The sequence below is a fragment of the Notamacropus eugenii genome, chromosome 2 (genome assembly GCF_028372415.1).
Source record: "Notamacropus eugenii isolate mMacEug1 chromosome 2, mMacEug1.pri_v2, whole genome shotgun sequence".
Classification (NCBI taxonomy): Eukaryota; Metazoa; Chordata; class Mammalia; order Diprotodontia; family Macropodidae; genus Notamacropus; species Notamacropus eugenii.
The window spans coordinates 439,220,091-439,244,857 of NC_092873.1; the positions used below are offsets into that span (position 1 = coordinate 439,220,091).

The following is a 24,767-nucleotide window of genomic DNA, read 5'->3' on the forward strand; positions in this document are numbered from 1 at the left end:
ATGATGCCAGCAGGAAGGTTGAACTCAAATACCTAGAAACATTTTTCCTGAAGCCAAAACAAACATACAAACAAACTTGGTTTGGCTCAGGCTGGTTTTAAAATTAAATCTATCTTCCTGGAGCAGTGAAGGTGAAAGAGAGAAGGTCTGAAAGTGAGCAGGATAGGCAATAGGAGGGAGCCATCTTGGGCTGAGAGATTTCTTTCAGAGATCTCTTCACATCTCTTCGTCTCTCACTAGCTGTGTGATGTTACACAAGTCTCTCTCCCCTTCTGGGATTCACTTTCCTAAGAGAGACAGCAAGTCTCCTGGGATTGGTGAGAAATGGTATAACGTAACCACAGCCATGGGTTTGAAAAAACAAGCTGACACGTGAGCACAGCTCCCTGGAAAGACGGAATCATGGTTCCTTCAGATACCTCCAAGACCAGAGCTGTCTCCCTCTACCTTGGCTCACAGTCTCCCTCTCTTCTCCAGGGAGTTCTTGCACCTCTCCATCAAGATAAACTCTGCTTCATAATAACTAAAAAACAAACAGCACCCACAGATCCCCACTGAGTCAGTGCCACTTGGCAGATCTGCCCAATGCTCCCTGCCCACTGGGCATGAGGGCTAAGAATGGTACTTTGTACAGGGCTTCTGAGTTCCTTTATTCTAGGTAGCTTGAGAGCTGGGACCGGACACTCTCTCATCACCCTCACTCAAGTGGGGGATGATGGGAAGGGAGTGACCATTCTGGGCTCCCAAGAAAAAGAAATTTCCAGTCCTAAAAACTTCTGGCCATTTTATCTGTCTTCTACCTGTGGACAACTTCCATTTTTTATGATCCTAAATCACTCTCCTCCAGGGTTCCACTCACTCTTGCCAGTGCCTAGAAAGTCAGAAAGCTCTCCCTCCAGACAGAGACAATGCATTTCAGGCTGAAGATTGTAAGCTTTTTGAGGGTTAAGGACCCACCACAATTTTCTAGTAGTAATAATAATAACTAGCATTTATATAGTATTTTAAAGTTTACAATAAGGGGCAGCTCGGTGGTGCAGTGGATAGAGCACCAGTGCTAGAGTCAGGAGGACCTGAGTTCAAATCTCACCTCAGACACTTGACACTCACCAGCTGTGTGACCTTGGGCAAGGCACTTAACCCCAATTGCCTCATCCTGGGTCATCTCCAGTCATCCTGATGAATATATGGTCACTGGATTCAGATGGCTCTGGAGGAGAAGTGAGGCTGGTGACCTGCACAGTCCTCCCTTACTCCAAACAAAGTCAAGTGCAAGTCATGTCTTTATTTCTCTGATGGCATGGTCTTCTTCAGCAATGAAGGATGAACGCACACATGCACGCACACACACACACACACACAGTTTACAATATGATCTCATTTGATCCTCACAACCACGAGAAGTAAGTGCTATTATTATCTCCCTTTTTCAAATGAGGAAACTGAGTCCGAGGGAGATTAAGTGACTTGCCCAGGATCACACAGCTACTTAGGATCTGAGGTAGGATTCCAACTGGGATCTTCTATCCCACATTCTATCCATTACACTATTAGATGCCTCCCAGCATCTGGCATGTTGTCCTCCACATAGTAGGCACACAACAAATGTTTGTTGAATTGTCTTTAGGGGAATTCGCTTATTTATATACAAAAATAGCTAAAACAAAGACCCCTGTTCAGGTGGGAATGGAATGAGAATGGTACATAAATGTAACCTATTTATTATTTGAACCCTGGGGCCTGGTGTGATGGATCTGGGCAAAATGTCAAGTCTTTCACATTTCTTTCCAGGAAATTTTGAATTTTGGTATTGGATTCATTTTTTCTTCTCCAAAAAGGGCTCTTAACTACTCAAAAGTATTTAAACTAACAAAATATTAATATAAAGAGGGTTTTATTTACACAAGAAGATAAAACAAACCTACCGAAGCATACAGACAGTCAACAAACTCCCCCTCTTCCCAACATCCTTCCAATTTAGAACATTTCCTTGTGTGATTCAGGGTCTCTAAAAGGTCCACCTTCCCACTTTGAGAAGATTAGTCTTTATACCTTTAGAGTTTGCCTTACTCACAGTAGCAACAAAAACCACTGCTCATGAGTTTGCTCCTCTACTTGGTGACTCAGTATCATTGTTCCTCCTCCTCCTCTCTCTCTTTCCCTCTCCCTCCCTTCCTCCTCCCTTCCTCCTCCTCTTCCTCCTTCTCCTTTCTCTTCTTCTTCTTCTTCTTCTTCTTCTTCTTCTTCTTCTTCTTTCCTTTGTCTACCTCTCATTTTCTCTTGATTTCTTCTCCCCTACCTGCCGTTACTCTGCCCTACATTGCTTTCCCTGAGGCTCTGCTGCTTCTACCTCTTTCTTTTGTCAAGGCTCTCTTTTTTCAAGGGGCCATGTTGATGACACAATCTTGATGACAGGTTTCTCTTGGAGGCCTTGGGAATCTTGACAACCTCATTCCTATCTGGTTCTGGTTCCCTTCCTCATCTCAGTTTGCCACCAGCCCCACCTATGTTCACACAGTGTCACTCCTTGTCCATGTCTGCTGCCCACAGAACAAGTGGTCCCTCACGTACAGAAGATTCTCTCCTCTTGTGCATGTGCCCAGGAAATCTTTCACATGTAATGGAGGAGAAGCTTATTAAATGCTTCTGGGACAGTCAGAGAACATGTTTATGTCTCTGTTAGTCTGGGAAAGCTTTTTAGAGGAGGTGTATATTGGAGTTGGAGAAGAAAGATGTGAGAAAAATTTTAGAAGTACCTTGTTTAAATAAAATCTATATGTTCAACTTTTAGAGGTATCATGACATAGGGGAGAGAAAGTCATTCTCAAAGTCAGGAAAACTTGGATTCAAGTCCTTCCTCTGACATGTATTAGTCACATGACATTGTGTGCTAGTCTGTCTCTCTAAGTTGCAAAGAAGTTTATTTGTTTTGGAAAAGGCATTTTTCCTCATCAGAAGTTCCTCTACATTAATAGAATCACATGTCTGGTGAAACAAAACAGCCCTATCCTCTCTCCTAGCCTCTCTAGTTCCACATATAACTGCCACCTGCATGTATCCATGTGGATGCCCCATTGGACCCTTACACTCATTATTTCCAAAAAGGAATTGATTTTCTTCTCCCTCTTAACCTATGTCTTATCCAAATGTCCTGGTTTCTGTTGTGAGCACCCCACCATTCTGCTAGTCATCCATATAGGTAACTTTGGAGTTATCCTTGACTCTTCTCTCTTATTTTTTATATTTGTGTCTTATTTTTTGCATTTGTGTGCCTAGAATAGTGCCTGGCACAGCATGGGTACTTAATAAATGTTTATTGATTGACTGAACTCACCCTACCCCCATAATATCCTTTCCCATCACTTCCTTTCCCATCATTCTTCTCTAGGCCCAAAAGACCACACCTCTAGTTCAGGTCCTCATATCATCTCACCCAAATGACTGTAATAGCCTCCTACTTGATCTCCCTGCTTCCAGTCACTCTCCTCTCCCATCTAGCCTCCAAACTATTGCCAAAATAATTTTCCTAAGCATGGGCCTGACCATGTCACTCCCCAGTTCAAAAAAAAATCTTCAGTGGTTCCCCATTATCTCTGTGATAAAACAAAAACTCTTCAGCCTGGCACTTCAAATCTTGTACAATCTGGATGCTATCTACTTTTTACAGCATTTTTTTCATGACCTCTACCTTCTAGCCGTAAGATACTTCTAGTTGCTCTCCTAGTTTGGCATTTGATCTCCATCTTAGCCATCCCCAATGCTACAAATGCTTTTTTCTTCTTACTCTACATTTTGGAATCTTTAGCTTCCTTTAATTCTTAGCTTGTAACTTAAGAAGATTTTCCTGAATCTCCCCATTCTTAGTAACCTCTCCCTCCTTTTATTTCTTATCTATACATCTTGGATCTCCTCAAAATAAGCTTTTTGAGAACAAAAGAATAATGACACATTACATTTTTTAACTTTTCAAAGTACTTTCATGTATATTAACTTGATTGCTTTTTAAAACAACTTTCTGAGGTAAGAAGTGAAGATATGATTATTCCCATTGGATGGATTAGGAAACTAAGACACAGAGAAATTAAATGGCATGGGCAGGGATGCTTTATATTTAGTTTCTGTAGCTCCAGTAATTAGCACTATGGTTTGTATCAGGAGGTGCTTAGTAATTATCAGTTGAATTGAATTGAAAAGTAGGGTAGAAGAAACTCAGACAGTCTTTTCAGTCTTAAAGCCCTGCCCAGCAGACACTTTAGAGGGAAAAGCAAGATGTGATGAGGAGCACTGAGTCTCTGGACTCAGAAGATGAGGTCAAGAGACAGACAGACAACAGCCATGTTTAGAGAATTGGAAACCCAATAAACCACTAGAGCAGACTTTTAGTTAAGCATGTATTCTCTACCAGACCATTTTCTTCACTGATCCATGTGATAATCTGGGTTTACCAGTACATGTAGCTATACACAAATGCTGGAAGACACCATACTAACCAGCCTAGAGAAACAACACTTCAGTGTTATGTCAGCCTAGCCTAAGACTTGGCATTTTATTGCCTAGAGAGTCAGATATTTGGCCATGTGCAATAAATAACAAAGTGGTTTTGTTCAATTAACTTACTGACCATGAAACTCTTTTTATGACTGACTAAAGATGAGTGAATTTTGTAAGCATATGAGTATTGTAAGTAAGCATGTTATCGCTTCACGTACTAAAACGATGATACTGACCCACCATCAATTATTAAGGAATGTGCCTTGAATTGTTTCTCAAGGAGGAGTGATGGGCTGGGTTGAGTCATTTATGCTCTCATCTGGACCAACAATATGTATTTGAAAAGTGCCTGGCTATGACTGGGGTTTAGCCCTTTGCCATACAAGAGTTTTCTTTGGGTATAAAGCCAGCAGATCCATATGGGAGTGATTTTGACCTCACTGACACCATGACCTAAGGCAGCCAGATACAGAAATGATAAATTTACAGTAAAATTTTTGATATCTGACACTTTATCAACCAGAATTCTAAGTAGATCCTTTCCATAACTACAGTAAAATTGTAACTGGTGCTCATTATGATGCCCCAAGTTCCCTCAGAATTCAAAGTCATCAAATGATAAAATCAATGTACTTTTAGTATAAAGTGTATTTTATTATAATTCTTTGATATTAGTGATCTATGTATAAGGGAGAGACCTGCCTTCTAGTCCAAACTCTACCATGAACTTTCCTTATGACCTTCAACATATCACTTAAATTTTCTGTCTTAGTTTCCTCATCCATAAAATGGGAATAACTGTGTCTTCTTACCTCAGAGAATTGTCTTAAGACATTCTACTGATCAACTTTGCTATGTACCATTAAGAAGTAATTAAGTTAATACATGAGGGAGTGATTTTAAAAGTTAAGAATAGGGAGGGGAAAGAGAGGGAGAAAATTTAAAACTCAAAAGCTTGTGAAACTGAATGTTGAAAACCAAAAATAAATTCAATTAAAAAATTTAAAAATTGGCTGCCTCATTATTCTTTTGTTGTCATCTTTTTAGGGGATTCAGAGAGTAATGATCCTGAGACAAGACATTATCCTGTTCCTAAATCTTTTTATATTTGATATTCCATGGAATATTAAATATACACAAGTGAATAAAATTATTGCTTGCTCTAGTTGAATAAAAATATTAAGATGTAAGGACACCCTTTATAAGCTTGATGGTAGCATCGTTGGTATAACTCCATGAGCAGCTAGGACAAGAGATCTCCTCTGATGAGACTCTGTATTTGAAAACTTTTTCTTCCATGTAGCTCGAAGACTATGAGTATCTGGTGTGGGGACAGCTATTGACAATGTCGTTCTTGAGTTTTGATGGATCACTATTAAGTCTGAGTGATTGTGGACAACAGTTGAGTTGGTAATCATGGTCTGATTCTGTTGTAGTTTATTGGTTGAGTTTTCCAGGATATTTTGAAGTCTATTTATAGCATGGAGTTTTGTCATCGGGTTTCTGATATATAATTCAAGCCACCAAGTAATTTATTACTAGATATTTGATAGGTAGGTGCTGAATCTTTATGGTCTACAGTTATGTATTGCATAGTTTCTCTTATCCTTTGTATAATTTACATTCATCACCAAGTCCAGGGTTCTTAAGGATAGTTCTTAATTTCAAATGGCAATGAATTATTCTGTTTCCACAAATACGTCCAAACAGCTCGGCCATTTTTTTCAATGCTTCTTTGTTGAAACATTTTTGGCTGAGTTCAAACAGGTGCCCATGGAGAGTTTTTTAATTCCACTTTTGGATCTTGGTTGTTATGTAATCTCTACAAATCACTTTTGATTGTATTCAACAAATATAGTAATGTGTACATGTTATCACCCTTTAGGGTTGCCTGCTGAAATAATATTTTGTTATTCCAAAATAATTTCTGTAAGTTTCTTTATATGTTTATCATATGTTCTAAGAACATCTATCAGTTCTCTTCCCCACCTTATGCCCACCTTTGTCAAGGAAATGTTCACATTTCAATAGCTGCCTTTGGGGGATGAGTCCTGTCTTTTGCTAATAATATATGGATTTTTGTTATTATATTTTCCAGTTCTACAATGGTTGATTTTATGGTCCATTTTACTTTCCAGATCTGTTATGGTAGAAAAGTGTACATTAAGGAGGAATTTTTGCAAAGGTGTTAATTTCTTTAAATGTGTTCTTCTCCTTCCCCTTTGAATTAAGAATGCCTGTAAGTTTCTTAATGTATTCAGTCAAAGCTCTCTATTTCATATATTTTTGCTCAATATATCTTGCCTGGAAAAGAATAAACTATATGTGTGTGTGTGTGTGTGTGTGTGTGTGTGTGTGTGTGTGTATATATATATATACATATATACGTATATATATGTATATATGGTGGTGTGTATGTGTGTGTGTGTGTGTACATATTGCCTTTATCCATTGTTCCATTGAAGCCTTCATTCTCTTTTTTCATATGTTTTTAATCATTATTACCTTGACATAAATAAACACCCATGACCATTTCCTTATACAAAGAACAGAAAAATGTATGATACTTTGAACTTCTATTACATCCAGCTTGCTTTTCTAAAGTATATATTAAATTTAACATGACAGTCTCAATACTTCCCTGATAGTCTGTGCCCTCTTCCGCACTTCTAATTGATCTCTTCTGTGCATTTTTAGTGTTTCATTAACAATCTTTTATTTCTTTCTTCTTTTTTGGGGGGGGGGACCACTATCATCACTCACCCACAACTACATCCAAAATTTCTCCCTCTACCCCAAATAAAAGCCATACTTATTCCTTTGTAAAAAGTAAGCACAGTCAGGTAAAACAAATGTGTGCGTTGCTCATGTCCAATGTGTACCTCACTGTGCATCTCTCAACTGTCACACTTCTGCCTAGAGGTGGGAGGCAAGCTTTATCACCTTCGTAAGTCATGACTGGTCATTGGAATGATCAGATCTTTTATAGTTGTTATCCTTTACGATGCTGAAGTCGTATAAATTGTTCTGGTTTTGTTCACTTTGCATTGCAATCAGTTCATCAAAGTTATTGAAGATTTAACTGAATCCATTCTTGCTGTTATTACTCATGGTACAATAATATTCCATTAAATTCATATACCATAATTTGTTCAACCACTCATTAACTGATAGGCACTTATTTTCTTTCTAGGTCTATGATAAATTTAAGAAGTGTTGCTGTAAGTTTTGTTCACATGTGTCCTTTACCTATTTCTTTGAATTATCTTCATAATATTCAAATATTGGGATGAAAATTATGCCCAATTTTATGACATGAGGAATATAGTTCCCAACTGTTTTCCAAAATGGTTACTGTTTTGATTACTTCTGTTTAGCTAATCTTTTGTACAGATCAACTTTGCTATATTGAGATGTTAAAGTGTTAGGCCCTCTTCCTCCCCTATTCTTTTCCTTAGAATTCCTAATCTTTTGCTTGTCAAGATAAATTTTGTTATTTTTTTTTCTGATTGTAGAAAAATATTCCTCTGGTGATTTAATTGAGAAGTGTAACAGCAAGGACCCCAACATACACAGAAGGGCCTGCTGTACAAGTTCTTAGACCTGTTTTCTAAAAGGAAAGCAACTTTTGCAGGGTCAGCAATCACTTTAATCAAACACATGTATCATCCACTTAGTTCAGGAGGAAAAGTCAGCAACCTGAACTTCAGAGAAAATACAGAGAAACGAAAATCAACAGACAGGGCTTCCAACTGTCTGACCATAAGCGATATATACACAGTTACCAGAGAGAGAAATATCAATATCTGGGTTTTCAAAGTGGGGAGGGGGCTCCTTAGACACTGCCCAGAGTCTCATCTGGCCAGACAAACACCTCCAATGAGTAAGCCCCAAACAAAACCTCACCTCAGAGTATTTATACACTTTAGGGGAGGACCCTCTGACCCAGTGCCTCAATAGAAACTAACAAAAGGTGTGGGTCTAATCAAGCTTCCCTTAATCATTACAGGATGCCATAAAATAATTTGATTCTATAGTCTAGTCTTTTGTATTATATTGGCATGGACCAACCTTAAGAAATTTATGGCTTTACATGATTTAAGCTTGTCTTTATTACTGTAAAAGAGATCTTCAACTACTATGGTTTTGCTATTTTTCCCTTGAATTCAATTAACTTTTACTTTAAATGCTTAGATGCCATGCCATGCAGTGCAAGCAAATATTGAAATAATTTCAAGATTTATGGTACCTTTAAGTATAACATAGTTCCATGCTTATCTTATTTAACCATATCTATTTTACTGTTGACTTGTCTGAGATCATGACTGCTACCCCTGCTTTTTACAATTTAACTGAGGCATAAAAAAATCATACTTCAACTCATCAGTTTAATTCTGTGCAAATCTTTGTTTCATGGGTATTTCTTATAATCAATAGTACTCTACTTTTTAATCTATTATGCAACTTGCTACCATTTTATAGGTGAATTCTTCCCATTTATATTCTCAGCTATGGTGGTTAATTATATAATATTATATATAATATTCATAATATTTTCATACTTTCCCCTCTTTTCGCCCCTTGTCACTCTTTTTGCAAAACAGGAAGAGGGTAGAAAAAATAGAAGGAATTTGATTTTAATAACTAGCAATATAGTATTTGAGTGGTCTTGATCTATTCTTCTGCACTTTTTCTCTTCCCTAAGCCTAGATCCTGTTTCCTGGATATTATTCTTTCCTTCTCTTTTTAAAATTCCCCCCTTAGTGACTGATCCTCCAGAATTATTTGTTTTGCTCATGTTCATTCCCTCTCCAACTTTCCACACCTTCTTAAATCCCACTCTCCCCAAACTCTGTCCCCCTCTATTTCGCCTGATGTATGTCTACATCAGACTCTGTAAGTACATGTGTTTGAATGCTGTGTGTGTGTGATTCTCCTTTATCTGGTTCAGATTAGTTACATTCATGAGATGCTTCTTCTTCTCTATTTTATACTCTTCCTCATGTGAATCCCAATTTTACAAAACAATGTCTTAAATATTGTTCTTTTTCTCCTAGTGTATTCCTTCCCCTTTCCTTTTCCTTCTTCATTTTAAACCAACAAAACAGAACAAAATCACATCCAACCACTCTTTTTATTACTTAACTATATCTGTGATCCTTGAAAAGAGTGGAATTCTAAAGGAATCCTTATCTCTTCTCCCTCTACTGGACTATATCACTTCATCAGTTTCCTCATCTGCAAAATGACAGGATTGCAACATATGGTCTTTACAGTTCCCTCTAGCTCTAGATTTATGATGTTATGAATCTTATTCTTGCCAACTAAATCATGACAGACAGCCCCTGGAATGATGGAAGACGGAAGAGTTTCTTGTAGGAGAATCCAACCATATGAATGACTAAAGATCATGGGGAAGGAGGAGCAATGGAAAGAATTTTCTTGTATTACTGTCACCTCAGCTCCTCTTAGAGATGGGAATTGGATTCATGATTTCACCAGCATAAGGAAACTCTTGGATGAGAAAATTCTTAAGACTAAAAATCTCTGAAATTCTCCCCCAAGCAAATTTTCATTTAATGTGAAGACTCAGATTAGACATAAAAGACTTTAATCCAGTCATGTTGGGGAAAGGTCTTATGCCATGGTGGACCATGCAAAGATAGTCTGCTGCCTTTGTGCCTAGATGCAGGTTTTCTAAGTAAGGTAGAATAAGGTAAGATGTCCTCTTAGAATCTATGTACTCACTATATTAGTTCTCCTGTCTCAGCTTCCACTTGTTGCACTTCTTATGTCCTGAGAGCCTTTGCCTTCCCATTCCTTTCTTTCCCAGTCATTGGCCCAACTTTCCTCTCCCATTATGGACAAGAAACTCCTTCCTTTGCTCCATATAAACTGAAATGGTCAAAGATTCAGGTGACTGATCTCACCCTAGGGCTTCAATAAGTGAGGGGTAAGTTCAGAGTCAGATATTTGAGATTGGAAGATAAGGGGAGTGGTGGAACACATAGAACAGTAGGGTGGAAAACTGTCCATCTCAGACTCCAACCAGAGAGCATGGAATAAATACAATAGACAGAATCATTCACATGTTCATTCACCTATCCAATACTTATTAAGCCATGTGGAATTCTGTGCCATTTCATGCTTAATCAAATCTTCTTGATAATACTCTTATGATGATGGTTTGAGAATGGTGACAGTGAGGTTGAAGACAGTGATGATGATGGCCATGGTGATGATGAAGGATGGTACTGATGACCATAATGATGAGGATGATTCTGCAGAGCTGATGGTGAAGATGATGATAAATTATACTTATGGGGGTGTTGATGCTAATGGTGTCGGTAAAGATAATGATAGATGATACTGATTATGATGATGGTAATTGATAGAGTGACATTGATGATGGTGGTAATAGCAGTGTTTAAAATGGTGCTAAAATTGCTGTTCTGGAATTCCAATTTCATCAGCCAAGGCCTTATTTTGAGTACTGTAACCTCACTCACCATTCCAGGTGCTGATGATATTAATTTCTACCCAAGAAGGAAGGCTAAATGATGGATCAAGTCAGTAATATTATTGTTGTTATTGTTATTTTATCATTATTTATTATGTGAGACTGCAAGTACAGTATACAGTGGGGAAGGGATGGTCACTGCTCTCATAAGCAGAAGAAACATTTGTTTTAAATATAGCTTGTTGTAATCCTTTTCACTTGTGTGTTAATAGTTTTGTTTGAAGCATAGCCTCATGTGGCCTTGTAAATTTGCTTGTCAAAAATTCAACAAGTTGTTTTCTTTTGTTCTAACTTTTACAAAATGGTCTCCCCCATCCTCTTTGCCAAAGACAATAATATAATAGGTTTTGTCAAGGTCATTCTCAGGTTATTTACTAATATCTGAACTGAGCAGATTGCAATTCTGAAATAACTGCCATCTCCCAATGTCACTGAATGTTTATTATCCTGGAGTTATTTAGGAGAGCCTACTTCCCCTGCTCCCCATGCCCCCTCCCCCAATCCTAGACAATATCTGAGTCTGTTACGAGTCAATGACAAATCATGAGTACAAGTTAGGTATATGCAGCCTGGGCAATTAGCACTCTTAAATCTTCAAGAATCTGCGAAGAGTAAGGACCTTAATTAAAAAGAACGTTTTTCTTTATATAAACAAGAGCAATCCAGCAAATTACATGTGCTGAAGAGTCATCTTTGAATCCTTTCTGGGATACTGGGCACTATGGTGGCATGGGAAATGTTGGTGGGGTTACAAAAACTGACTTCCTTGAGGAGCATGCCCCCTGGATTTGGAAGTACTTGCTGGGGGGACTTCAAGAGCTTTCTCTTTGTCTCACTAATCACCTGAGCTCTCCTGAATTCATGTCTATCAATAAACTATACTATTGACTGTATGTGAGTTGTGTGTTGGGGTTCGCTTTCAGTTATTTCTGCTATCACTGGTAACATATACCACCTAGCTATTTAGTGATTGTTTACTGACAAATATTGGACAATGGTTAGGACAGCCTAGTCACCTCTACAGCTCTATAGCCCTGACGCTAAAACAGATGCTATATCATTATGACGAGTGATAGGGTTGATAGTGATACTGAATATGATGAAAATATGGTGGTGGTGATAGCGAAGGGGTGATACAGAGGATAATAGCAATGGTTTTAAAATAAAAATGATGACACCATAGAGTAGGGGCTAACCTTTCTTATGCTTGGATCCCTTTGGCAGCATAATGAAGTTTATGGACTGCTTTTTAAATTAATGCTTTTAAGTATATAAAATAAAATACAAAGGAAACTGATTACATTGAAATAAAGTTATTTCTCTCTATACATATATATATACATACACATACATACATACACACATATATACTTATATACTATATATATATATTTATATATATATATATATATATATAAATGAAATTCATGGACTCCACATTAAGAACTCCTGTTATAGAGCATTAGTCTCCAAAGCAAGGACCAGGGTTCCTTGTGGGGTCATGAAATGGTGCCAAAAGATGTGAGATCAATCTTCAGGGATGGAGAGATGGGCCACATCCCATCCTTCCTAATACAGCCAGTTGTGGAGCTTGTTTTTAACACAGCTATGCCTATCTTTCATCCATTATCCTCCAACACTTCCATACTTGCCTTCTTTTCCTATGCAAATTCCCAGTCTTCCTCTTCTACTTCTGTGTAGGTCCCTCAGCTATAGCCTCATTACTACCCCAGCATCCACAGCAACAGCCACAATAAGCATTCAATAAATATATAGATTTTAAGCTTTAGTAGTTCAAAAATGGGCAGTTACGTGGCTTGGTGGGTAGAATACCAGATTGGGACTCATCTTTGTGAGTTCAAATCTGGTCTCAGATACACCAGCCATGGACAAGTCACTTAACCTTGTTGGCCTCAGTTTCTTTTCCATACAATGAGCTGAAGAAGGAAATAACAAACTGATCTTTGAGAAAAGCAATCTTGTTAACTATGAAAAGCTGGGAGCAATGCAGCCACTCTCCAATAATGTATTACTACTATTTATTGTGCAGAATCCCCGAACATTAGTGTTGGCCAGAGTCTTAGCATAGTCCAACTCATACCTCAATAAGAATCTCTCCCTGTGTTCTCTTCCCCTTTCCCTACATACACATAGTGGCTTTCTAGCTTCTGTTTGAAAATCGAGTGAGAGGGACCCCTCAACTCATGAGATGACTCATTTGACTTCTGTAGAGCTCTTATTCTTAAGGCGTTTTTCTTCAGATCACATCTAACCCTGTCTCTTTTCAACTTCCTTGTTCTTCTCTCTGTAACCAAGCAGCCCTTGTCTGAGTCCTCTTCCATAGGACAACCCTTTAGATACTTCAAAAGAACTACTAATTCTTCTTAGTTATTAATTCTTTAATTAATTCTTTGTACCCTTTAAGTTTTCTCTTTAGTTCTCATACTTATGTTTTTATATGGCACAATCTCCAGCATCTTTACTATGCTGGTCACTCTTCTCCAGATGTTCTTCATTTATCAATATCTTTCCCATCATGTCATTCCCAGAACTGAATACAACACTCCAGCTGTGGTTTGACCAAGGAAGAGTACATTGAGACTATCATTTCCCTCATTCTAAACCTTAACGCTTCTTGATGCAACCAAAAATTGAAGTAGTATTTTTGATTATCACTTCATTTCCCTGATCATAGCATCATTCCTCTGATCTATTAATTCAATAATCCTAGCAAAAGAAAAAAAAAAGAAAAAAGGCAGGATTGCATGAACCATTGTCAATGAAGTCATGCTGGCTTGTAATCAGTGCTTCCTTTTCTAGACATTCACCAGCCATCCTTTTAATTATGTTGCAGAATTTTGTCAGAAAACCAAGTCCAGTCCTCTGGTCTATAATTTGCCAACTAGATATAAAATTTCCTTAAAAAAAATCTAAAATTAGTAACCATCAACAAAACATTCAAATACACAAAATTTTTAAAATGAGCAAAACCTCAATTGTATTGCTATTTATAATTTGTCTAAAATACAGGTACATTAATTTTAACAAAATAACAATAAAAATATCCTATTACTTTCTTGTTTCCTTCAAATCTTCATCTTTAGTGTGCTTTTCTAGTTATATAGCTTTTTTATTTTTCTAGTTACTTTCTAGTTATTTGTTATTTTTATTTACTTGCTATAACTGTAGTCAGGGTGAATAATAGTCTGATTCGGCTTTCTTCAGTTTGTATCACTTCCTATATTTTCCCAGATTTCTTTGTGTTTTTCCTAATTGTTATTTCTTATAGCATAATAATGTTTTATTACAGGACATGTTTCCAATTATTTTTGTTTGGGGGGGGTTGTTGGGTGGGTTGTTTTTTTCCCCCATTTTACAGCTATTATGAATATTTTTTAAAGATGAGTTCTTTTACTCCTGCCTATAATATCTTTGGCAGCTGGATGGTGCAGTGGATAGAGCATCAGTGCAGGAGTCAAGAGGACTTGAGTTCAAATCTCACATCAAACATTTGACACTCACTAGCTGTGTGACCTTGGGCAAGTCACTTAACCCCAACTGCCTCATCCTGGGTCATCTCCAGTCATCCTGATGAATATCTGGTCATGGATTCAGATGGCTCTGGAGGAGAAATGAGGCTGGTGACCTGCACAGCCCTCCCTCACTCAAAACCAAGTCAAGTGGAAGTCATGTCATTATTTCTCTGATGGCATGGTCTTCTTCGGCAACAAAGGATGAACACACTTTAATATCTTTAGGTTATAGTTCTAGCAGTGAGATTACTATGTCAAAGATTATGAATAGTTGTATAGCTGTGGTTGCATACTGCTATATCATTTTCCAAAAAGTTTACACTTACAAGCTCTACAAAATATCATAGTCATATATCTTCAGAATCTCAACAATGAATTTTTACCTTTTAAACTATTTTTGCTAACTTAATGCATATAAAGAGGTATCTACAAAGTTATTTTGCTTTTCTTTGCCCTAATTGACACAGCAATTTGTAATACAAAATGGAGCTTTGAGATCTCTCAAAATGTGGACCCTCTTGGTAGCTGTCCCCCCCTTTCTAACTTTTTAAAAATTTTTATTTATTTTTAGTTTTCAACATTCACTTCTATAAGATTTTGAATTTTGAATTTTCTGCCTTTCCCTCCACTCCCCCCACCCCAAGATGACATGAAATCTCATATAGATTACAGCTACATTCACATTAAACATATTTTCACATAGTAGCTGCCTTTTTTGCAATTATATTAATCCCCCTTTACTGGAAATATAGGGGCCAGATTATGGAAGTCCTTCAGTTCTGAATTTAGACTAAATTCTGTAGTAGAGCCATAACTGAGCCTATTGTAACTCCTTGAAAAACCTTCCGTCATCTGATGTGAGGCATTTTTGCTGTCTCACTCTCATGTCTAGAATCCTTTTTCTCCCTTTATCTCCATCTCCTAGTTTCCTGGACTTCCTTCAAGTCCCTGCTAAAATCTTAACTTCTATAAGAAGCCTTTCCTGATTTTCCCTTAATTGTAGTGCCCTCCCTCTGGAATGATTTCCAGTTTGTCCTGTGTTTATCTTGTTTCTACATAATGGTTTGTATGTCATCTCCCCATTACATCGTGAGTTCCTTGAAAGCAACAGCTGCCCTTTGTTTCCATTGCATCTCCATTATGGTGACTGGCTGAGAGTAATGGATTAGTTTTTAATTATATTACAATTAAATCTACTAATTAAAATAATTTATTGATCATATAGGTGAAAAATAAATATTTATTGACTGACTAACTATAAATTCTTCTGTGGGGTGGAAGGTTGGTGGTGAGAGAGAGGGAAGTTGGTAATGGTGGTACAAAGGACAGTTCCATAGAGAGATAAATTGTTTCCAGAAAAGAGGTTGCCCATCCCTCAGAAAAGTATGCCTTTGTCTCCATCAGTTGAGGTGGGCAGAGATAAGAGGAAAGGGGTACCATAGTAACAAGACTTTGAGAGTGGGACCTTAGGGGATGGGAATTAGGACACATTATAGGTAGGGATCTAGAAGATGGGCTCAAGTGAGGAATGAAAGTAGTACTGAATGTGCTGGCAGAAGTTACAAATCATCAGGAATGCGGTCTTCTTAAAGAGTGGAAATGAGATCTCTACCATACTACAGGGAGGAAGGATCCTACCCCTCCAACCCCATCCCCAGGATGTAATCCCAATAGCTCCCCCCCCCCACTCCAGTTAAAAGCTCTGCTCTCCAGGCAGTGAGGAGCTACTGAAAGGTTTGAGCAAGGAAATACTAGGATCAAAGCTGTGCTTTGAAAGATTAATGATAGTAGTATGAAAAATGAGGAAGAGGAGGAGTCCAGAGACAAAAAACAATTAGGCAGCTAGTTAAACAGCTCCTTTGAGGAACAATAAAGGCTTAGCCTAAGGTCATCTTTGTGGGAATGGAAAGGAACTGATCCATTTATTCAGGCATTCAACAAACGATACATATAGTAGGTACCTTGCTAGACCTTATTGAGTACAGAAAAAGGAATGATATATCCATGCCCTTATAAGTAGAACTTGACATAGGAGTTAAGGTTCACTGAATAATAGGACCCTGGGGGCCCCTTCTCTGCCCTGGTTGGAGATAGTGGATGGACAATGGAGAGCTCTTCCCAGTTCCTCAATATAAGGAGGGTGCCCAGGGCAGCCATTTCTTCATTTCCCACCTGGTTGCCCTCTTCTAGACTTCATCCCATGCCCTTCCCCCACTAGGTATTATATTCTCCCCACATCCTTTTTAGTTTCTTTTTAGTGTGTTGTATTCCTCCACAAGATTGTGAGCTCCATGAGGACAGGGATTGTCTTTTGCTTTTCTTTGCATCTCCAGCACTTAGCACAGCACCCGACACACATAGTAGGCACCGAATAAATCTTGTTTATTGTTTGTCCTTCATTCTCAAAGAGGACCATGACATCAGGGAGGTGATGCAAGTGAATTGGATTGCTTACTGACTGACTGATTGACTGATGGGACCTTAGAATCATTCAACCCACATTCAATCCACTACTCGTTTTACAAATGAGGAAACCAAAACCCAGAGAGTTTACAGAGACTTGCCCAAGGGCACCCAGCTAGAGGCGGACTGGGTCTAGAACCTAGATCTCTCAATTCCCTGTTCTTTCTACTCCATAATGATGCCCCTTTGTGCCTTTTATAGGAAGGAATTGTGGTCAGAGTTTGGTAACTAGCTGAAGCGTAAGATCAAGGGAGAGGAAAGAATCAAAGACTGGTTCTGAGACTTGGAGCTGGGAGACTTCATGGACCAGGGGCTTTATTTCCAGGACCTGACTCCTTCACACATCACTCTTTCCTTCACAACAGTTAGAAATCCAACATTTCCCTCTTCTTCCCTCTTGGATCCATGTAGGATACCCATGGAGTCCAAACCCTTCCCACACTCTGCCCTAAAGAAACCTGAGTTCCCATCAGTCAAAAGTTTCTTACCATCCAAATGACCAATAAGAAACTATATTTCTATTAGTGGCAATATGACTTCTCCTGAAGACATGAGAGCTTGACTTCACATCCCTTAGCATACACAGCCTGTAATTTTTCACTGTGTTCCTTGCCTCCTCAACTAGGCTGTAAGCTTTCTGAGGTCACAGACAATGCCTTGTGCATCTTTGTATCCACCAGTGCCTTCACTCAAGAGGTGTTAGTTGAATTTATGAAATAAATTGATGAAACAATGTCTATTAAATTCTACCATTCCTTTCCATTCACCCTGGAATTGGATCTCCATGGGAATCTCTGTCTTGGTACAGGAGTGAGGATTTAGTATTTGCTACAAACTCATGCTTCCTTAGATAAGTTGAAGAGCAGGAGATCCAAAGGAATGGACTGGGAGCTGGATTACTTCTACAACTCTTGGAAGTAGCCCCATGAATCTAAAGCAGATGCCATAGAGTTAAGGTTACCAAGTCACTGCAGATTTTGTGGATTCTTTCAAACATCTGTATACTCTGAGATATTTCCAGGGACAGACTGACTGTAGAGTCAACTCAGTTGAAACTGTGAAGATGAACTTTTTTCCAGTACCCTTTTACTAATTACCTATCTTGCACCCAAAACTAGAGCTTTCCATTCCTTTGAGCAGGGTTTGCCCTGTCTACCAGTACCTATCTACCTACCAGTGGCTAGTAAGTGGTAACCTTGAGTAGAATGTGATGACAGTACCTTTGTTGATACTACTCAAAATCATCCCCCTCCAAATAATCCACCTCTCAAAAAACAGTTCAAAGAAACTCCAGCAGTTTATTGATTCCCTATTTTTTTTTTTAAAAAAGCAAATACATAGAGCGCCATACAGGGAAACCACAAGGTCCTCACACAAGAAATTCACATGGTTTAGTTTGGGAACAGGGTACTGCCACAGCCAGCTGCGTCCAGGAGCAGGAGAACAAAAGTTGACTCAAAGTTTTCCACATCCAGAGACACCTCAGGTGGCCTATATCCCTTCGTCATCTCAACACACAACTAGAGGAGGAAGTGTGTTGCTAGCCTATCAAGTCTTTGAGGGGAAAATGGAAATATATGCAATCTCTCTGCTTCCCCAGGGGGAACCCCAAGCATGGAATCAGTCCTCCATCCAGGTACAATTTAAATTCCCAGGGGCTGTCAAGGTGAAAGTCCAGCAGAAGGTATAGAAGTGGGGAAGGAGAAGTTACCGAAGGTCTCTTTCCAAGAGCTTGTGTTGGAGAAAAAACAATGCCAAGATGGTCTTACTTAATGAAAATATTGTAGATGCAGTGGTAATTTTACTGTAAAATATCAAATAAAGACCCAGAAAGGAAGGGCTAGTACTTTCATTCTGAAAAAGCAATTCTGAAAACTTCCTGGACTCATGATTTAGAATTGGGCCATTCCTGCCATTTGCTTCCCCACTCCATTAGTCTACACCTCCCATTTTAGAGAAGAGGAAAGTAAATCCCATAAAAGGAAAGTGAACTGCCCACTATGAACCTTAACCAGGCATGTCCTCAACCAAAGCAGCAGCCATCACACAGACAGGCCTCCCCTGTCTGGCATACTTTTTTCCCCCACCTTAGAAGACAAGAAAAATAACTCAGAACTATCTTGACCTTGATCTATTGTCCACTCAGGATGGCCAACACTGTACCACAGGGAAAGACACCAGGGGCCCCCTGAGGAAAAGCTTTCTCTTTTCTGCATTACACTAGGCACTAGGGGCAGCTAGGTTGTGCAGTGGATAGAGCACCAGAGCAGGAGTCAGGAGGACCTGAGTTCAAATCTTACCTCAGACACTTGACACTCACTAGCTGTGTGACCTTGGGCAAGTCACTTAACCCCAATTGCCTCATCCTGGGTCATCTCCAGTCATCCTGATGAATATCTGGTCACTAGATTCAGATGGCTCTGGAGGAGAAGTGAGCCTGGTGACCTGCACAGCCCTCCCTCACCCAAAACAAAGTCAAGTGCAAGTCATGTCATCATTTCTCTGATAGCATGGTCTTTTTTGGCAGCAAAGAACGAACACACACACTAGGCGCTATTAAACAGGACAAAGGGAGAGAAGTCAGGAACCAGACTATTTCCTCTACTTAGGGAGAAGCTAAATCGGCCTTTGTAGTTACAATCTTTCCAAGGACGGTGATGGGAAAAAGGGAATGCCAAGAATACAGTCAGAGTATGGATATGTCTGCCTTAGGTTTACTTAAAATTGTTCCTATATTTCTCAATCTCTGCATCTGTGTTTTTAGGTGTGTGTATGTGTGTGCATGTGCGTGTGTGTGTATCTCATCAAACTGGGAGCTTCCTGAGGGCAGGAACAATGTCTTTGCTTTCTTCTAGCTCTTCCCCTCACTGCCCAGCAGGTTTGCATTTTGTCTCGCGTGCTTAGAAGAGGTGTCATCTTGAAACCTACGTCAAATCCAGTCTCGTAAGATCAGATTTTCAAGAAGAGCACCAGAAAGGAATGGGGAGTAAGGGGAGGAGGGTAAGAGGGTGCTCAGAGAAGACCTTTCTTGCTAGCAGGCAGAAGTAACCTGAAGGTTAGTAGGTGATGGCTACCAACCCAATGTGAAAATTCAATGTCAAACTATATTAGGGAAGTCTCTGATTTTATCCTTCTCCCCCTTCCCCAGTATATCATTAGTTGAAAATGAATGATTGTTATGATCATCTCAAATATTTAATACACAAGGATCAGTGTTTGGTCTTGGCTTCTTGGGGAGGAGTATGGATAGCTAAGGCTTTCCAGAAGATCTCACAGAAGGGAAAGTGGAGGGACATCTTATCCTTTTTTAACAAAAGATTGGAGCCATGAGGGAGGTTTTAATATCTTATACTAAGAATACTGTATCACCAGGCAAATATCAGGAAAGTGGAAACAGAAACTAAGGAGGGCTTTCTGAATCCTGTCATTGGCTTTGTCTTACAGCATATACACACATAGGTTGGTTTTCTGCTTCAGGCTCTCGATTGGTCATTCAGCTGCCTAATATCTGAAATGCAGGAGTTTAGTCACTTGGATGTTGATCAAATGAGATAACATTTGTAAAGCACTTAGCACAGTGCTTGGCATATAGTAGGTACCATAGAAATGCTTAATCCCTTTCCCTTCCCTTCCTATATCTGATGGGCCTGCCTTATCAGAGCCATCATCCTCTAGGCCAGACTGGAAAAGACTGGAGCTGAGGGGAGCTGGTGAAATACCACCTGGTGCTGATCCTTAGAGCATAATGGATGAGCATTGAGCATCTCTTTTCCATCTGTCTCACATAGCAGAATGAGTCATAACTCGTTCAACTAAATGTGATTGTAGGATCATAGATTTAAAGTTGAAAGAAACCTTGCAAGGTCATCTAAAATCAATCCCTTCATTTTACAGATGAGGAGACTGAGGCCAAGAGGTTAGGCATTTGACCCAGGTCATTCAACTAGTGAGTGGAAGAGCTAGGATTTGAGCTTAGCTCCTGACTCCAAATTCAGTGCCCTTCTTTACTGCTTTTCAAGTGGATGACTGTCCACCCAATGGCATTTGTCCACCTGGTAAGGCTATGACATAAAAATATAGAATACAGCATGGACTTCAGAGTTCTAGTTCACTCTTCCCCCACATTTGAAGGCCACCACTGATGAGGAAATCACTCCTTGCCAAGGCAGCCCATTCTGTTTTTGGATGGGATATAATGGCTGGCTGGCAAAAAGAAGTGTCTGGAAAAAGGTACCAGAGGCAGTTATCCATCCTTGGCAGGTGGAGAGTGTGAGCTGTTTTTCAGAATTTGTGAGAAGCCAGTCTGTATGGAAGCTCAATGCTAACTGGAAGTAAAGAGGTGGATGAAATGGCCTCTGACTGGGGCTGTGGTTCTCTGCTGTCCTGGCTGCTTTGTTCCCTTCTTCTAGTGTGGCCAGACTCCTTTTCTCCTATCTGGAATCCCATCTCAGGGGTCCCTGGATCTTGGGAGTTAGTGGTACCCTTCACTTAAGGCCATCACCCCAAACATTCCCATTGCTCGACCTGCCTGGATGCTGCAGCTTCTGTTGAGAACCACCCCCATCTTTTCCCACCCATTCTATTTGGAAGGCTGCATTCCAGTATGGCCCTCAGATTCAGGCAGAAACCACTATGGCCTGATTAGCATCTTGTGTGACCTTTGAGCAGCATTTTCCCCATCTGCATCTTGCAACACGTAGATTGAAAACTTCCCAAAGTCAGGGACCATATCCATTGGCCTCGCTCTCTGTATGACACTCAATCTAGCCCAGCCCCATACATACGATGATGGTAATAACTACCTCTTCAGCTCCCATTACCCCCTGTGCTCCCATCAGATAACATGAACCAAAGCAATCCCCCTTCGTGCTTGGTGAGAGTCCCACAGCCTGCAGAAATCTGGCCCTTATAGAACAGAAAAGAACAAAACAGAAGAGAATGGAATAACTCAAAGGGCAGGGAGGTGTCAGATATAGATAATTTCAGGAAACAGTTCATCATCTGGCCTTTACATAATAAAGGCTAAAGCTACACTCCCTCTCCATCCAGAGTATCGTCTTGAGGTGACGAGTGGCTTCCCTCAGCCATCTGGGACAAAGTCAAGCGATGGACTGCCTGGCCAGAGCTGGAGCTCCGATCGGGGTCTCCTCCTCCCATGGCTTGCTTCAGAGGCCTGCAGATCTGATCATGATGGAGGCAGGGAAAAGTGGAACAAATTTTCTGCCCAATATTAATGCATCTTAGAAGCTAATAGACAGCTAACACAAAAGTATTACATTATATCTGTCTGTAAGTGAGACAGAGAAGCATCCTTTTCACCATCTTTTACACACGGTAGTAAAAATGGGTACCTATCTTCTCTTTCTGCTCACACTTTCAGGCACACATACATACACACACACAGGCATGCACACACATACAATCATACGTTACATATATATTTATATTCATATATATACCATCTTTTTGGAGAAGGAATTATTGACATCAGATAAAAGTCCCTTTAACTCAGGAAAGCTCCCTCCCACTTTTACCCCATCCCACCCCCCCAAATCCCTTGCCTATCACCCCAAGGTGGGAAAAAAAAGGTTGTTTAAAAATATCTCCATTGTCCACAGTTTTCAGATTTTGTTCTCAATGAGTTTTAACTTTTCCAAATACTGCCAAGGGTGGACAGACCAACCAATCCGGCAAGACCCTTAGTCTTCTTGGTTGGGTCAATACATTTCTGGAAGATAAAGAGAAGTCCACAAATAAGCATTTATAAAGTTATAATTCCCTCCCCTTCCCCCCAAAGCTGATCTCTTCCTTCCTGACTATCATGGCACATCCTAATAGTACCAGGCATTTGGGTCCTTAGGTTTTTTTTTCATTTTAGCATACATGTTTACTTGATCTTGCACACACATTCTCCCTCTCTTCTGATACTTTACTGTCCTCATATGCTCTGTGTCCCAGGCACACCTCCTCTTCTTCACACAAGACATTTTACTTCCCAACTCTAGTCCTTTTCACTGGCTGTCACCCATGCCTGGAATTCTCTGCCTCCTGGCCTCCCGAGCTTTCTTTAAGACCCAGCTAAAATCTTAGCTTCTACATGAAGCCTTTCCTGATCCCATTAATGCCTTTCACTTGTTGACTTTCTCTCTCTCTCTTTCTCTCTCTCTCTCTCCTATCTTTTTTATCTCTCCTTCTCTCCCTTTCTTTTTCTCTTTCTTTCTCTCTCCCTTTCTCTCCCTCTACTTTTTTTCTCTCTCCCTCCTTCCCTCCCTTTCTTTGTTCCTCTGTCTCTCTTTTCTCTTTCTCTCTTTTCTCTCCTCTCTTTCCCTCTACCTCTCTTTCTTTTTCTTTCCCTCCCTCCCCTCATTTTTCTCCTTCTCCTTCCCTTCTTTTCTCTCTGTCTCTGTTTCTCTGCCTCTCTCTGTCATTGCCTCTGCATCTTTCTGTCTCCACATACACACACACAAACACACACTTTCACTGTCCCATGTGTGCTTCTTTGCTTCCCCAGCAAGGTAGAGGAAGGACAGGGCAGTGTGTCACACATCTCCTTGACATCCTCTTTATCGTGTAGGACAATTCTGGGCATGCTGTGGACGCTCAAAAGGTCTACAAGTTAAGCTGAACTTAATTGTATTCTCAATCCCTTTTCTTCTCTTCTCTGTTAAGCTATGAGCAAGGAGTTTTTAAAGTCTTACTGAATCCAGAGCAAGCTCAGTTTGGATCCAGGTGGTCCTTGAACACAGTCACTCCCCCTCTGTCTGACAGTTCACATCCTTCTCCCTCTTCCAGTCTCAGGTTGACAGTCACCTCCTCTGGACAGCTTTCCCTGATCACCCCTGACTTGACTGGGGCCTCCTTTGGTCTACGTGTGGCAAACTGAATGTCCTCAGCCCTTCTGTTCTCAGTTTCCAAATCCTCAATGTCCTTTCTTAAGTAGTCTCATTTTGTAAGTATTTTTACCTCTTTTTCCCCCATGGGTCCTATGTTCCTTACTAGACTATACATTTTTTAAAATATAGGCTGTGTCTTATTCCTTGTGTCTTCATCCCTTTCTCTACTTTCTGTTCTCAAGTCCTTAACCCCATACAGGGCAGTAGGCACTCAATTATTCCTGTGCATTGACTGTCAGTCCATCTCAGGGCAGGAGATCCTTGGAGTCCCACATCTAATTTGAACCTGATCTGAGTTTCCCAGCACATACTTTGGACCCTAAAGAAATCTGTGCTAGGATTCTCATAACCTTGGTGACACTAAAGACATGCCATATACTGGAAAAGCGCATCATTGTGCATGACAGAGTGAGTTATCAGGGCCAACAGTAATGGCATTTGGCATTGCCAGGGATTACTGTCCCTCCTTATTCTTTAACCTGAGGTTAGACAGTTCAAAGCCCCTCCTGGATGATCCAACTGGGTTCCCCTTCTGGGGCTTAGTGCCATGCTGTATAACAGTCAAAAGGGACACTCTTGAGACACTGACTTAACATGGGTACAGCAACCTTCAACTTTTCAGTGTCCTTAAGAGGCAAAGGGCATGACTGTAATGACCCTGGGGTAGGGTCCCAGGGTCAGAGGATTCTCACCTGCAAGTTGAGCATGTGATGAAGTACTCTTCTTAGAACCGGGAGCTGAAGTTTCTTAAGACATTGGTCCCAGTTAAGGATCCCAGCATATTCCTATCGAAACCTTGCTGCAGGGAGGGAAACATCAATAATGTCAACCACAGAGAGTGAATGATCAATGACTTCCTACTAGCAT

The 24,767-nt window shown here is 39.9% G+C and overlaps 1 protein-coding gene and 1 long non-coding RNA gene across 3 annotated transcripts in view; one reads left to right on the forward strand and one right to left on the reverse strand.

Moving 5' to 3' along the window:
• The window catches only part of LOC140529519 (uncharacterized), a 39,011-nt gene that overhangs the window by 1,502 nt on the left and 12,742 nt on the right, over positions 1 to 24,767 (forward strand). The window lies entirely within an intron of this gene.
• The window catches only part of PKP1 (plakophilin 1), a 77,625-nt gene continuing 71,143 nt past the window's right edge, over positions 18,286 to 24,767 (reverse strand). For both annotated transcript variants that reach the window (XM_072648230.1, XM_072648231.1), the window contains exons 13-14: positions 24,593 to 24,699; positions 18,286 to 22,735 (exon numbers count right to left, since the gene is read on the reverse strand). In XM_072648230.1, the coding sequence (XP_072504331.1) occupies positions 24,625 to 24,699 (75 nt within the window). In that variant the 3' untranslated portion in view covers positions 18,286 to 22,735; positions 24,593 to 24,624. The remainder of the gene's footprint in view (positions 22,736 to 24,592; positions 24,700 to 24,767) is intronic.